Below are 16,241 nucleotides of genomic sequence, written 5' to 3' on the forward strand. Positions count from 1 at the left end.
AATGAGTGGATATTGGGTGTCTTGAGTAAAGCCAAGTGGCCTCATCGCTCCTGCCCCTCCCCCTGGTAACTCACATATACACTGGCACACACACACATACTAACACTTACACAAACTTACACATTCATGCTAACACACATACACACTTATGCTTACACATACTTACACTAACATACTCACTAACACATAATTACACACATATCCTAATACACACGCTTACACACTCATGCTAAAACATACTCCCTCTCGCACGCACTCCCTCTCACACATAAACATTCATGCTAACACACAAACGCTTACACACACGCATTCATGCTCACAACCACACTTACACATACATATTCATGCTAGCACACAAACACTTACACATTCCCGTTCATTCTCACACATATACATACACTCTCACTCTTACATACATATGCGCATACTTACTGCCTCCCTTACCCTCTCACTCATTCCCTGCGCTCACCTGCAGCTCTCACCGCAGGGTCCCATAACATTGCGTTACGTGACTCTGCTGCCTTCCTGCCTCCCCGGGCAGGTCCAAAGTTGTTTACAAAGGGCCCATCAGAAAATGCTTACTTACATGTTGGCAATTTGGACCATGTTGGGCTATTTCAATATGGCTGACTCCACCATTCATTATGAAGGGCTGTGCTGGCCCTGTATAATGTATAAGTCAATGGTCGGGGAGAAAGCTCGCCAATTTAAATATACATTGTACAGGGCTAGCCAAGATCTTCCTGCAGCAGACGCTCACTGGGGATCTCCCCTACCTTCTCACTGTGCCTTCAACAGCGGGACAGTTCTGCGGCCGCACAGGACACTGGGCTAGCGTCCAAAAAACAAGACTGTCCTGTGAAAACCAGGACTGTTGGAAGGTATGGTTTACGAACATCAGGCTCGCATTTTTTAAAAAAAAATCTTTCAAAAGGAATTTCCTTGGGAAATGTGTCGTTTTTTTCGGCAGCTGTTCCACGCAATAAATTAGGTCTACAGATTCCGATATGGAATTCCGAGTAAATAACACAAAATGATGCCTCTCCCCCATCGCACTTCATTTCACAGAAACGGCCGGGCGTAATTAATATCATTCACCGTCTCATTACCAGGCAATGAGGATTCTTGTCTTTAACACCCGTAGATAAATGTCCCCAGCGCTGCTTTTCCGCGAGTAGAGCCGTGTCTAATTCGAAGGCTCTGCACGCTCATTATCGCTCGGATCTCTTCGGACCGCCTCGTGCGCGGTTTAGATCAATATTAACGTTATAAGAATAAATGCTTCTAAAGGCAGATCGCCCTTATTAGCACTACATTAAAAAAACAAGTTAAAAAAAATAACAAAAAAATAAAATAATAATAATTATAATAATAATGGTTTTTATGTATTTTTGATTAAAGAAAAAGTAGGGAAATGTATATTTTGTTAGAGAACACGTTAAGCACTTCATTGATACCAAGATTAGGGCAAATCGTGCATCGCTTAATGATATATACGGTAGAGTTGAAAAAATGCATTTTCTCCCATTGTTTGCCCAAAAATCCAAACGAAATCGGAAAAGCGATGAAATAACTTTTGTGAAAGGTACACGCAAGAGGTTAAATGTGATAAAAAAGAAAACATAGGTAGAAAATGCCACCCTGTTTGCACACGTTCCCTTTTCGAATTGTTGCTACCATGATAGCAAGCAGCCACATTGTTTGCCTCCTCCATGCACCTGAGCACCCCCTAAATGTCTCCCATATAACTGGCACCGTAGGGTTTTTCTAATCCAATGTACCAAACACTTATCATACTGCCTTAAAGTTAGGGTGACCAATCAGAGACACTTACATTGACGAGTTATGCTTGGGACTGGCAAAAACGTATTTTCCGGACCATTTTTTTGTATTTAGACAATGCATTGTCCCAGATTGAGGCTGCCTGGGACTCGGGACTCGGGACGTGAAGCCCCATTACAGGACTGTCCCGGGGAATCCATAACAGAATGCGTCAATCTTAATTGTCCAGAGGGACCTCTGACTACAATGGACTTCATTAGATATGCAGGACTTCATTAGCATGGCCATAAAGCATCAGCTCAGTGTGGTGCCGGAGCAGAGAAAGTCACTCAAAATATCACATGACTGACAGCAACGGCAGATAAACAAAGGGGTTTTTTCAGAACAAAATAAAAATTTTAAAATATTTTTTTTTTCAATGCAAAACTACAAATAATTTTAAATAAAAGCAGGTCAAGCAATTTCAAGCATTACAAACTAACTATGGCCAAAGGAAGACCAACAAACAAAAAAAAGGGTCATTTACATCTCCCAGAACCCTCTGATACTCCAAATGCTAAATAAATTCCACATTTTTAAATTGAAAAAAAAAATATTTAATTTAAATCGATTATATTTTAATTTTTAATTTTTTTTATTAATTTTTTTTTTACGATAAAAAAAAAAATATAGGAAAATATTGTGTTTTAGTAAAACGTCTGTAGAAAATGCAGGTCTTAAAAAGTAGAAAAATAACGCTGCATCTGTTCTCCTCCAGAGAATAAACTCATTTTAAGCTTCTGGAGCAAAGAATTGAAGTTAGACGGTAAACAAGCGGAGCTCTGGCGCCACAACAGGAATCCTCGCATACAGCTGGAAAAACAGCCGGTTATCTCTTTGCAACACGACGGGAATCATGGTGTAAAAGCGATTCGGGTATGAAGTTTAAAAAAAAAAAAAAAAAAAAAAGTGAAGGATTCGTTAGAAACATGCTCTTGGTTGCCATGGTGATTGCACATCAGAATGGATCTTTATCCATAACCCCCAATGGAGTTCATCAGCGAATTAAAAGTAAGGACAATTATTGGCACCGTTTTTTTTTTATACAACCAAATTATTTCAATTATTTTTTTTTAATATTTTTATATTTTTTTTTTTATAAAAAAAAAAAAAAAAATTATCCTTTTTATACAAAAATAAAATGCAGATGTAGAGACTAGCTGCTCGGAAGTTCTTTGGTTGTGATAGATTTATTTTATTTTTGTTTACTTTTTTCTAGTTGTTATTTTAGACGGAAGGTAAGGAAGTATTGTTTTACAGAGAGGGTGGTAGATCAATGGAACAGCCTCCCATCAGAAGTGGTAGAGGCTAATACTGTAAGGAAACTTAAATATGGATAATGGCATGTGGCTCCAGGATCAAAGACGGGACCAACGACTGATTAACCCCTTCATTTACCCCCTAATTGGCTTTTTTGCTACTTTTAGCATTTCTTTATCCACCCCTGATTTCTCTTTCCCGTGATTAGTGACCCACACAAATTATACATTGGTTTTTTTCACAAGGACAGCTTGACAATGTATAATTTAGGGCAAGAAAATTTATTTTAATGTATCTAGTGGGGGGACATGAGGTATTTAGTTTTTTTTATTTTTTTCTTCATTTTTTAACATTATTATTATTATTTTTAATTTTTATACTTTTTTTTTGACTGGAGATCCCTCTGAGGTCATTAAAGACCTTGTGGATTTGGATCTGGGAACTAGATGGTACCCCTTATGATGTCACGGTGACATCACTAGAGTCTGTTTAATTATTTATTATTTTTAGTTTTTTATATATTTTGTTTTCTTTTACTATTTTTAAATTATTTAATTTTAATATTTTATTTATTTTTTTAAAATATTCTGACGCAATCAGTGCTCGCTGTGACATCAGATCAGTAAGCAAGTCCTGCTGACAAGAGAGACCCAAGTATCGACTCTCCCTCAACCACCTAGATTGTAAGATCCCGAGATCAGAGCCCCCCTCTCCTTCTGTACCAGTAACGTCTTAACGTGTCGAAATCTTTTAAAGGTTATAGCTAATTTTCACAGTCCTTTTTTTGTAATAGCGCTAAAGAATCTACTCTATATGTATATATTTATATATACCTGCCAACGGTCCCGAATTTCCAGGAACAGTCCTGTTTGTTTGTTTGTTTTTTTTGGGGGGGGGTCCAGTCCTGTCAAATTCAGGGTCCCAGGATTCAGTATATATATATATATATATATATATAGAAAAATAATGTAACGTGTTGGGTTTATTGGGTTAATAGACCAAAGACATTCACAGTAGAAAATACAGAAATTGCCATAATCCACAAAATGGAAAGAAAATTGCTGCTACACTTAAAATAAAATCTAAGTTTAAAATATCAGTAAAAAAAACATAACTGAAATCTCAAAGAATTATTTGTCTTACTGTATTGTCTATAAATAATACCGATGGATTTATGCAGAGCCGCCATCGTACGCCGACCGCAGGTGTGCGGATACAATACATATATTTAAAATATGGATGCTCAGCAAGCATAGGGTCTCGTAACCCATAATTTATACAGGTGTACAATAACGGGGGGGAAAAAAGTATTTTTCTACTTTTTAACCCCTTAATGTCAAAGCCCGTACATGTAGGGGCTCAAAATGCATGGTTTTCAATGGGTTTAGGGACCGCCCCGCTGTCCTTAAGGGGTTAAGTTTCTAATTCGCGCTTCAGAGACTTTCGAGGCATAATATACGCTTAGAAAAAGGACCTGGCTATAGTCCATGAACTATGGACCCTCGGGAGCTTATTTAGAGTTAACGTATTCGGGCCGGTATCGTGAGACCCGGAACGGGCAAGATTAATGCGTGTGGAAATTTGGCGAGCCAGCCTCGCTCGAGGAAAACCGTTTCAGACGGGATACGCGAGAAATTTCTCTTTCCTGAGCACAATTACAAAAGGCTGTCGTGATTTGGTGCTGTAACCCCTTCCATGCCGATAAGTCTAATTATAGCAAACGGAATTCACTGGACTTGCTGTGTGGGTATTTTAGACAAAGGAAAGAATATAGGGGGGCGGTATAGTGGCCGCTGCCAGATTCACAGGAGTCGAGCTAGGTAGAAGAAAGAGAAGCCCCAAAAAATAAATATTCTTCTACTTAAGTGTAAACCCCAGCACTGTATACAGTAGTATAACCCCCCAGCGCTGTATACAGTAATATAACCCCCAGCACTGTATACAGTAATATAACCCCCAGTGCTGTATACAGTAATATAACCCCCAGCGCTGTATACAGTAATATACCCCCCCGGCGCTGTATACAGTAATATAACCCCCCGGCGCTATATACAGTAATATAACCCCCAGCGCTGTATACAGTAATATAACCCCCCAGCACTGTATACAGTAATATAACCCCCAGCGCTGTATACAGTAATATAACCCCCCAGCGCTTTATACAGTAATATAACCCCCAGCGCTGTATACAGTAATATAACCCCCAGTGCTGTATACAGTAATATAACCCCCAGCGCTGTATACAGTAATATAACCCCCCCAGCGCTGTATACAGTAATATAACCCCCAGCGCTGTATACAGTAATATAACCCCCCAGCGCTGTATACAGTAATATAACCCCTCCAGCGCTGTATACAGTAATATAACCCCCCAGCGCTGTATAGAGTAATATAACCCCCCAGCGCTGTATACAGTAATATAACCATCGCGCTGTATACAGTAATATAACCCCCAGCGCTGTATACAGTAATATAACCCTCAGCGCTGTATACAGTAATATAACCCCCCAGCGCTGTATACAGTAATATAACCCCCAGCGCTCTATACAGTAATATAACCCCCAGCGCTGTATACAGTAATATAACCCCCCAGCGCTGTATACAGTAATATAACCCCCCAGCGCTTTATACAGTAATATAACCCCCAGCGCTGTATACAGTAATATAACCCCCAGCGCTGTATACAGTAATATAACCCCAGCGCTGTATACAGTAATATAACCCCCCAGCGCTGTATACAGTAATATAACCCCCCCCAGCGCTGTATACAGTAATATAACCCCCAGTGCTGTATACAGTAGTATAACCCCCCAGCGCTGTATACAGTAATATAACCCCCAGCACTGTATACAGTAATATAACCCCCAGTGCTGTATACAGTAATATAACCCCCAGCGCTGTATACAGTAATATACCCCCCCGGCGCTGTATACAGTAATATAACCCCCCGGCGCTATATACAGTAATATAACCCCCAGCGCTGTATACAGTAATATAACCCCCCAGCACTGTATACAGTAATATAACCCCCAGCGCTGTATACAGTAATATAACCCCCCAGCGCTTTATACAGTAATATAACCCCCAGCGCTGTATACAGTAATATAACCCCCAGCGCTGTATACAGTAATATAACCCCCAGCGCTGTATACAGTAATATAACCCCCCCAGCGCTGTATACAGTAATATAACCCCCAGCGCTGTATACAGTAATATAACCCCCCAGCGCTGTATACAGTAATATAACCCCTCCAGCGCTGTATACAGTAATATAACCCCCCAGCGCTGTATAGAGTAATATAACCCCCCAGCGCTGTATACAGTAATATAACCATCGCGCTGTATACAGTAATATAACCCCCAGCGCTGTATACAGTAATATAACCCCCCCAGCGCTGTATACAGTAATATAACCCCCAGCGCTGTATACAGTAATATAACCCCCCAGCGCTGTATACAGTAATATAACCCCCAGCGCTGTATACAGTAATATAACCCTCAGCGCTGTATACAGTAATATAACCCCCCAGCGCTGTATACAGTAATATAACCCCCAGCGCTCTATACAGTAATATAACCCCCAGCGCTGTATACAGTAATATAACCCCCCAGCGCTGTATACAGTAATATAACCCCCCAGCGCTTTATACAGTAATATAACCCCCAGCGCTGTATACAGTAATATAACCCCCAGCGCTGTATACAGTAATATAACCCCAGCGCTGTATACAGTAATATAACCCCCCAGCGCTGTATACAGTAATATAACCCCCCCCAGCGCTGTATACAGTAATATAACCCCCAGCGCTGTATACAGTAATATAACCCCCAGCGCTGTATACAGTAATATAACCCCCCAGCGCCGTATACAGTAATATAACCCCCAGCGCTGTATACAGTAATATAACCCCCAGCGCTGTATACAGTAATATAACCCCCCAGCGCTGTATACAGTAATAACCCCCAGCGCTGTATACAGTAATATAACCCCCAGCGCTGTATACAGTAATATAACCCCCAGCGCTGTATACAGTAATATAACCCCCCAGCGCTGTATACAGTAATATAACCCCCCAGCGCTGTATACAGTAATATAACCTCCAGCGCTGTATACAGTAATATAACCCCAACACTGTATACAGTAATATAACCCCCCAGCGCTGTATACAGTAATATAACCCCCAGCACTGTATACAGTAATATAACCCCCCAGCGCTGTATACAGTAATATAACCCCCCAGCGCTGTATACAGTAATATAACCTCCAGCGCTGTATACAGTAATATAACCCCCAGCGCTGTATACAGTAATATAACCCCCAGCGCTGTATACAGTAATATAACCCCCAGCGCTGTATACAGTAATATAACCCCCCAGCGCTGTATACAGTAATATAACCCCCAGCGCTGTATACAGTAATATAACCCCCAGCACTGTATACAGTAATATAACCCCCAGTGCTGTATACAGTAATATAACCCCCAGCGCTGTATACAGTAATATAACCCCCAGCGCTGTATACAGTAATATAACCCCCAGCGCTGTATACAGTAATATAACCCCCAGCGCTTTATACAGTAATATAACCCCCCAGCGCTGTATACAGTAATATAACCCCCAGCGCTGTATACAGTAATATAACCCCCCAGCACTGTATACAGTAATATAACCCCCAGCACTGTATACAGTAATATAACCCCCCAGCGCTGTATACAGTAATATAACCCCCCAGCGCTGTATACAGTAATATAACCCCCAGCGCTGTATACAGTAATATAACCCCCAGCGCTGTATACAGTAATATAACCCCCCAGCGCTGTATACAGTAATATAACCCCCAGCGCTGTATACAGTAATATAACCCCCAGCGCTGTATACAGTAATATAACCCCCCCAGCGCTGTATACAGTAATATAACCCCCAGCGCTGTATACAGTAATATAACCCCCCAGCGCTGTATACAGTAATATAACCCCTCCAGCGCTGTATACAGTAATATAACCCCCCAGCGCTGTATAGAGTAATATAACCCCCCAGCGCTGTATACAGTAATATAACCATCGCGCTGTATACAGTAATATAACCCCCAGCGCTGTATACAGTAATATAACCCTCAGCGCTGTATACAGTAATATAACCCCCCAGCGCTGTATACAGTAATATAACCCCCAGCGCTCTATACAGTAATATAACCCCCAGCGCTGTATACAGTAATATAACCCCCCAGCGCTGTATACAGTAATATAACCCCCCAGCGCTTTATACAGTAATATAACCCCCAGCGCTGTATACAGTAATATAACCCCCAGCGCTGTATACAGTAATATAACCCCCAGCGCTGTATACAGTAATATAACCCCCAGCGCTGTATACAGTAATATAACCCCAGCGCTGTATACAGTAATATAACCCCCCAGCGCTGTATACAGTAATATAACCCCCCCAGCGCTGTATACAGTAATATAACCCCCAGCGCTGTATACAGTAATATAACCCCCAGCGCTGTATACAGTAATATAACCCCCCAGCGCCGTATACAGTAATATAACCCCCAGCGCTGTATACAGTAATATAACCCCCAGCGCTGTATACAGTAATATAACCCCCCAGCGCTGTATACAGTAATATAACCCCCCAGCGCTGTATACAGTAATAACCCCCAGCGCTGTATACAGTAATATAACCCCCAGCGCTGTATACAGTAATATAACCCCCAGCGCTGTATACAGTAATATAACCCCCCAGCGCTGTATACAGTAATATAACCCCCCAGCGCTGTATACAGTAATATAACCTCCAGCGCTGTATACAGTAATATAACCCCAACACTGTATACAGTAATATAACCCCCCAGCGCTGTATACAGTAATATAACCCCCAGCACTGTATACAGTAATATAACCCCCCAGCGCTGTATACAGTAATATAACCCCCCAGCGCTGTATACAGTAATATAACCTCCAGCGCTGTATACAGTAATATAACCCCCAGCGCTGTATACAGTAATATAACCCCCAGCGCTGTATACAGTAATATAACCCCCAGCGCTGTATACAGTAATATAACCCCCCAGCGCTGTATACAGTAATATAACCCCCAGCGCTGTATACAGTAATATAACCCCCAGCACTGTATACAGTAATATAACCCCCAGTGCTGTATACAGTAATATAACCCCCAGCGCTGTATACAGTAATATAACCCCCAGCGCTGTATACAGTAATATAACCCCCAGCGCTGTATACAGTAATATAACCCCCAGCGCTTTATACAGTAATATAACCCCCCAGCGCTGTATACAGTAATATAACCCCCAGCGCTGTATACAGTAATATAACCCCCCAGCACTGTATACAGTAATATAACCCCCAGCACTGTATACAGTAATATAACCCCCCAGCGCTGTATACAGTAATATAACCCCCCAGCGCTGTATACAGTAATATAACCCCCAGCGCTGTATACAGTAATATAACCCCCAGCGCTGTATACAGTAATATAACCCCCCAGCGCTGTATACAGTAATATAACCCCCAGCGCTGTATACAGTAATATAACCCCCAGCGCTGTATACAGTAATATAACCTCCCAGCACTGTATACAGTAATATAACCCCCAGCGCTGTATCCAGTAATATAACCCCCAGCGCTGTATACAGTAATATAACCCCCAGCGCTGTATACAGTAATATAACCCCCCAGCGCTATATATAGTAATATAACCCCCAGCGCTGTATACAGTAATAACCCCCAGTGCTGTATGCAGTAACCCCCCCCAGTGCTGTGTACAGTAATGTCGGTCGGTGACAAAAACCTGGTTTTATCTCATTTTTCTCGTATGAAAATTCCCTTTATCTGCAGACCAGGAGGCGGCCATTGCTGTCCGTCATGTGATACTTCCCAGCTCAAATACCACACTGAGCTGATGCTTTATGGCAATGCTAATGAAGATTAACACTGAGCCATTCTATTGTTTCCCACAGGCAGTATGATAAGGAGTCGGGGGGGTTGGTAGATCGGGGATCAGATAACAGAGCGAGAACTGATATGCAGCTGCCTGAAAATATTCTACGATGGGGCAAAAACTAGGACTGTTATAAAAAAAAAAAAGAGAAACCAGCAGAATTTTTTTGAAAACCTTTTTTTAATCCGATACAAGAAATTAAGTAATGGGTGGGGGTTACTTTATAACTTAATTACGGAACTCATCAAATCCTGGCTATATCTGAATATTGTAACAATCATTATTGTCAATGGGTTCCGTTTTTTTTGGGGGGGGGGGTTTCTGCCACGTCCGAATTTTTAAATTGTAAAATGAAATTTTCGATGCCATAATAGCTTAGTTTCCGGAAGAGTATTTTATAATTCATGCTATACGTACTATGTGATCAGATTTAATGCTATTAATTGCAGGGCGTGTGATCCGCATGCAAAAAAATACAACAATTAAGTGCCAGAGCCTTCTAACTATGCTTTATACATTCACGGGTCCGCTGGGAGAAATCCACACTCCATTATTCATCGTTTGTCCGTGTTTTACATAATTGCTTAAATTGAAACAAAGAAATGAGCTTAGAGCTAAAATATCGATATATATAATATATGTTTCATAAGCATACCTCCCAAGTATCACGGTTTTCTCGGTACAATCCCGATTTTAAGTGCATATTCAAAGCAAGGTCTTTGTTACAAGTGGGGTGCCTCAGAGATCGGGACCGGGACCCATGTTTTTTTTTTTAAATATTTTTATTAGTGATGCTACCAAAGCAGAGTAGAAGAGTGTGGCAACTGCAGTTTAACGTTGATAAATGTCAAATGACGCACTTGGAACAAATAAAAACCGAAAGGAAAAATACAGAATGGGGATCACTGGGCTGAAAGCAGCAATGGAAGCGAGGAACTTGGGGGTAATTATTTCCGATGACTTGAAGGTAAGCAGGCAATGAAACAAACTGTTGCACAAAGCAAGCAGGGTGCTGGGTTGTATAGCTAGAGGCATTAGTAGCAGGATGAGGTCTGGTGGTTCTTCTACGTTACAGATCTCTGGTCAGGCCTCACCTAGAGTATTGGGGGCAGTTCTGGAGACCCCATCTCCAGAAGGACCTGGACATTCTGAAGAGAGTTCCAAGGAGGGCAGCTAAGGTGGTGAATGGTTTGCAGGACAAGATCTAAATAGGGTCAGCTTGGAGGAGAGAAGATGTGATGGACACACTTAAATACATAAAGAAGGAGAAATGCTAGATCAAACTAGCCAGAGGCTTAGATGTAATGTGAGGAAGGTTAACTTCCCTGAGAGGGTGGTAGATAAGTGGAACAGGCTCCCAGTAGAAGTGGTAGAGGTTAATACAGTGAAGGGATTTAAACAAGCATGGGAAAGGCGTATGTCTTAAGAAGAGAGCAACGACTGAGTAAGGTTTGAGTCTTTACTGCAGGAAAAAACAGGCAGATAATCACAGGAGGGGCTTATATGGGGACTGTGGGGGGGCTTGCAAGGCTCCTTGGATTGTGATGAACTAGAAGATTATAATGACATATTTTTGGCAAAATCATGGTAGAGATACATTGTCCCACATGGAACGCTGATGTCTTGGTGTAAAGCAGATTGAAAGGGTTAATAATGTCTTTATAGACACTAGATGATTCGGTTTAGATTGAGAAAAATGAAAGAGAAAAATGAGGGTGACAGAGATATGTACAAAAAAAAATGAAGCCAAATTCGAGTTCTGATTGGCTTATGATATTGTCCTTGGCTAGAAGATGCTCAACCGAGGATGAATGAATGGTTACTTCTCATCTATACTAAAATGAACTCATGGGAACCCTCCGGGTTTTGCCCGGAGACTCGGGGAGAAGCGTCGCTGATGGGACGGCCCACTGACAATAGCGGGACCGCCCACGACATCAACGGGAACGCCCACCGACGCAAGTGGGACCATGTAGTCCTGGCCGCATCCACAAGGATAGTATCCAGGTAGCTGGAGCCTAAAAGTTCCCAGGTATGCACCTAATAAATATACACTCTGATATTTAATGTACATCGTTGGATGAAGCAGCTCATCCATATGTGATTTTTTCTTTAATTTTATCTTTTTTTGGGGTAGAAAAAAAGTCCATCAAAGTTCAACTTTGCTGTTGATCCAGAAGAATACCGATTGTGCCTCAAAGAGGGATTATTGACTCTGATTTCTCACTGAATCAACAATTTATAACCAATCCTGTCCTTAAAAAAAGCCCATATTTGAAGGCATCCGTTGGATCCTCTGTGGATAGCGGATTCCGCATGTTTAGTGCTCTTACTGTAAAAGAATCCGTTTCACTGCTTTAGATGAAAATTCTCTTCCTCGAATCTCAATGGACGACCTCTTGGTCCTATTAACGAACAGGTCGTCTGGGGAATTTCCCAATGAGCTGACCCTGAGACTCTTGAGTTATTAACCCTTTAATAGCCCATCAAGATGATTTTATGTGGTTATTCACCAGCTCAGATCCTCAAGGAAACATTGACATTGTCATTATTTAGAGATATATGCGTGATTGAGTCACCTACATTCAAGCAGGGATATCAGCCCCCAGCAAAACCACCAATTGGGAGTCTCATATAAGGTCAAAGCAGGTGTCAGCTCTTGACTGTGTGACCCTGAGAATCTCCGCCTTCACCCTGAGACTGGGACAAAAACTTTGACACTCGGAGAGTTACCAGGTATGGTCATCAGAGGGCAGTTTGTATCTTCTTTGGGGCAAAAAAGATCCTAAGTCCCCCAACCCATATTAACCCAAAAATCCATTTATACTTATGAATTCTTCAACATTTAGAAGGTCTACTTACCTCGTTGACGTAGACCCAGTGGCTGTCCTTGGAAGCAAGATTGGTCTCCACAGCCTACAAAGAAAAAAAAAAGAAAAAAAAATCATGAAATATAATTTTTTCAGCAAATCTCGTACATTTTACCAAGTTCACGTTAAACGAACAAGCTTTTGAAACAAAAATATATTCATACCACGTTCCAAAGACGCACGTAGACATTAAGGAGACCTCAGACGTCGAGGCTGCGTGACGTCTCCAAGCTGAAAATTAATGGTAACGAGAACATTTCCCCCAAAATGACTGCACCGCACGATATTATCGCGCCCCCCCACCCCGACTACACCTACAAAGCGGTTTTCTTGTGCGCCATCGATCAAATTTGAAGACGTGTCACGGATAACATTTATAGCTGTCAACTTCCGCCCACTTCTACCATGAAACGCGATATATTACGTTCCAGCAAATGTAACAAAATCGACTTTTTTTTTAATTCGCTTTTTGTGTTGTCGTTATTGTTTCCTAATTATAGGATTTCATTCATAATTAAGTGAGACATCATGGTTCAGACTCCGTAATTTGACTATTTAAGCTGTCGGCTCAAATTAAAGACTGCGAAAGGGGGAAAGAGTTTGTAAAATAAAGACAATGAGGCGCACATTTTTAAAGGCGCTCTACCCACAAAAAAAAAACATTTATTTTATTATTATTATTAATATTTTTTTCTATTTTTTTTAAATGATTAAATATTATTGTATTATTAAGATATTTATATATATTTTTTTTTAATTAATTATTATTCGTATTATTATTATTGTTATTAATTTTTTAAAATATTTTTTTAAATAATAACCAGTGCAACTGCACTTCATTGCTTGATGGCTGAGGAGCTCCCTGCCGGCGACCAATACAGACCTTTAACTCTTGGAGCGGGGAGACCATTGTCTCCCCAGGCCAAGTTGCAGGATTTTAAAAGTCTGTACGGGCGACTCTATTGGTCGCCGGCAGGGAGCTCCTCTGCCCTCGACCAATGAAGTGCAGTTGCACTAGTTATTATTTAAAAAAATATGAAAATAATAAAAAAATAATAATAATAATAATAATTTATTTTAAAAAAATATATATAAATATATTAATAATACAGACATGGGGGGGTATATACAGCGCTGGGGGTTATTGCTGTATACAGCGCTGGGATGTTTCTGCTTAAAGGGGATGTCATGTGCAAACAGGAAACATTCCAAAAACGTACATCATGGTTGCTTACACGCAGTGATGTCGCCGGCTATTTTTATCTGAAATACCTGAGGCATTTTGCAAATAATATGCTTCCATTTGAGAAGAGCTCGATTTTGGTACCGAGGCACGCCAAATAAATATTTCCACTTCATCCGTCCTATACGGTTTTGTTTTTTTTTCTATTATAGACACATAGAAATTCCCGGCAGATCGGCCCCATTCGGCCCCCCGTCCAGTTGCAAAGACTCAGACCTTAATCAGTCTTTGCATGTTAGCATTGGATCAAAAATTGCCTATTTTTATAAATACACTAAAAAAACTATATTATAAGAGTTATAATTTATAGAAATAGTATGCCTATTCCTAGTTGAATCTGCATCTTAAAGGGTCTCATGTATATCTTATACTGAGAGGGTGGTAGATCAGTGGAACAGTCTTCCAGCAGAGGTGGTAGAGGCTAATACAGTGAGGGAATCTAAACATGCATGGGATAGGCATTAAGATTTGAGTCTTTACAGCTGGACAAATGGACTAGATGGGTTGTACCTGCCGGCTACGTTTCCATGTTCTATACCCAGAAAACTGAGCAACTAAACCATCGGGGAGGAAAAAAGGGACACAGGGATCTTACTTCAAAAAATATAGATCCACTAAGTTTAATCATGATTTTTCATCGCCTCTTTCATCAGAGTTAGGATCTTGCGTTAATGTTAAAATGGTTAAAATCCCTCCAAGTTTATGTCATTACTAGTACCAGCCAAAAACACCAAGTCCTCGTAATATACCACCTATTGGTAAAAAAAATAAATAAAAAAAAATAGAAAGTCTTAATCTTAATCACCCAAGGGGACTCTCTCATTCATGTAAGTCTATGGCGAAAAGGACTTCATTACATAAACAGGACTTCATTAGCATCACCATAAAGCATCAGCTCGGTGTGGTGTTGGAGCCGGGAAAAGTCGCCCAAAATATCACATGACTGACAGCAATGGCCGCCTCCAGGTCTGCAGAAAAAGGGAGTTTATTGGAAAGAAATGAAATAAAACCACAGTTTTCTTAATGCAGAACTAAATTACCATATATGGCTCCGTATATAATCCTCAAAGAAAAATATATTTGGCTTTCCATGGGATTTCCCGTTCAAGACGGGAAAATATGTAGCGATGAGCAGCTCAGGTCCTGGCCAGTTGCCTCTGCTTACTCTCCGCTCTGTTTATGTTGACAGCTTGCGTAGAAGTAGCATGTGGCAGCTCTATCCCCAGCTTATCATTATGATGGCTTTTTTTGTGCCAAAATAGCTGAAAAGTGCTCCACGCGCGATAATGACCTTCCAGGAGCAAGACGCGGGAAGACTCATCGGCGTCTTGTTGAAAGAGCAAGTTAAATGCCATCTTCTCGTTAATGTGACATCAATCAAACCACAATATGGTCATAATGAGATATATCCTCGTCTACCAATACGGGACAGATCATGATAAACAAGGCAAGACTGCTTAAACGGAAGCTGTAGCCGTAGGAACTTTTGGTTGTCCCCTCTGCGTTTCTGTAGTGGCAGCAAGAAGGATGAGAAGACTCGGGCAGAAGTCTCACGTTCTAACTCTAAGAAGTAAAGAATGCCTTCAGCAAGTTGCATGCAGTTAAACGCTCTGGAGTCCATGTATGATGGACTTCAAAATGCATTAAAAAATGGGGACTAGACCGGCCCTTTAAGACCTCTGTGTCATAATGTCCACAGGGTCCACATACAGGGTCTATAGTGAAGGCACATTTGGAAACCTCAGTAGGGCAGGTTGTGAAAGCCAGGACCACAGTCCCCATATGCAGATAAGGTATGGGGCCCTGACTTCTGTGCGGGTCAACTGGATGCAAAAGGGGATGGGCTTGATGATAGCTCCACCCACTTCAGCATATGTAATATACTTTAGGTTTGGCAACCTTCCACATTTTTTGAAGGTCCTCCAGAATGTATGTTCTACTGAGTTTATTCCGTGTCATCTCTTATGTTCTTGTGCATAGAAGTTCTAGCTTTAACCCATCTAGGGTTCCGTGTCATATGTCAAGGGCATCTGCCAGCATGGAATCTGCATGGCGAGCGTCAGCAAATGCAATTGGCCCCCTGC

At 41.1% G+C, this 16,241-nt stretch overlaps 1 protein-coding gene across 2 annotated transcripts in view; it reads right to left on the minus strand.

The window, feature by feature from the left end:
• The window catches only part of GRID1 (glutamate ionotropic receptor delta type subunit 1), a 319,319-nt gene that overhangs the window by 77,020 nt on the left and 226,058 nt on the right, over window positions 1-16,241 (minus strand). For both annotated transcript variants that reach the window (XM_053450619.1, XM_053450620.1), the window contains exon 5: window positions 12,907-12,960. In XM_053450619.1, the coding sequence (XP_053306594.1) occupies window positions 12,907-12,960 (54 nt within the window). The remainder of the gene's footprint in view (window positions 1-12,906; window positions 12,961-16,241) is intronic.

The sequence above is a fragment of the Spea bombifrons genome, chromosome 11 (genome assembly GCF_027358695.1).
Source record: "Spea bombifrons isolate aSpeBom1 chromosome 11, aSpeBom1.2.pri, whole genome shotgun sequence".
Taxonomy (NCBI): domain Eukaryota; kingdom Metazoa; phylum Chordata; class Amphibia; order Anura; family Pelobatidae; genus Spea; species Spea bombifrons.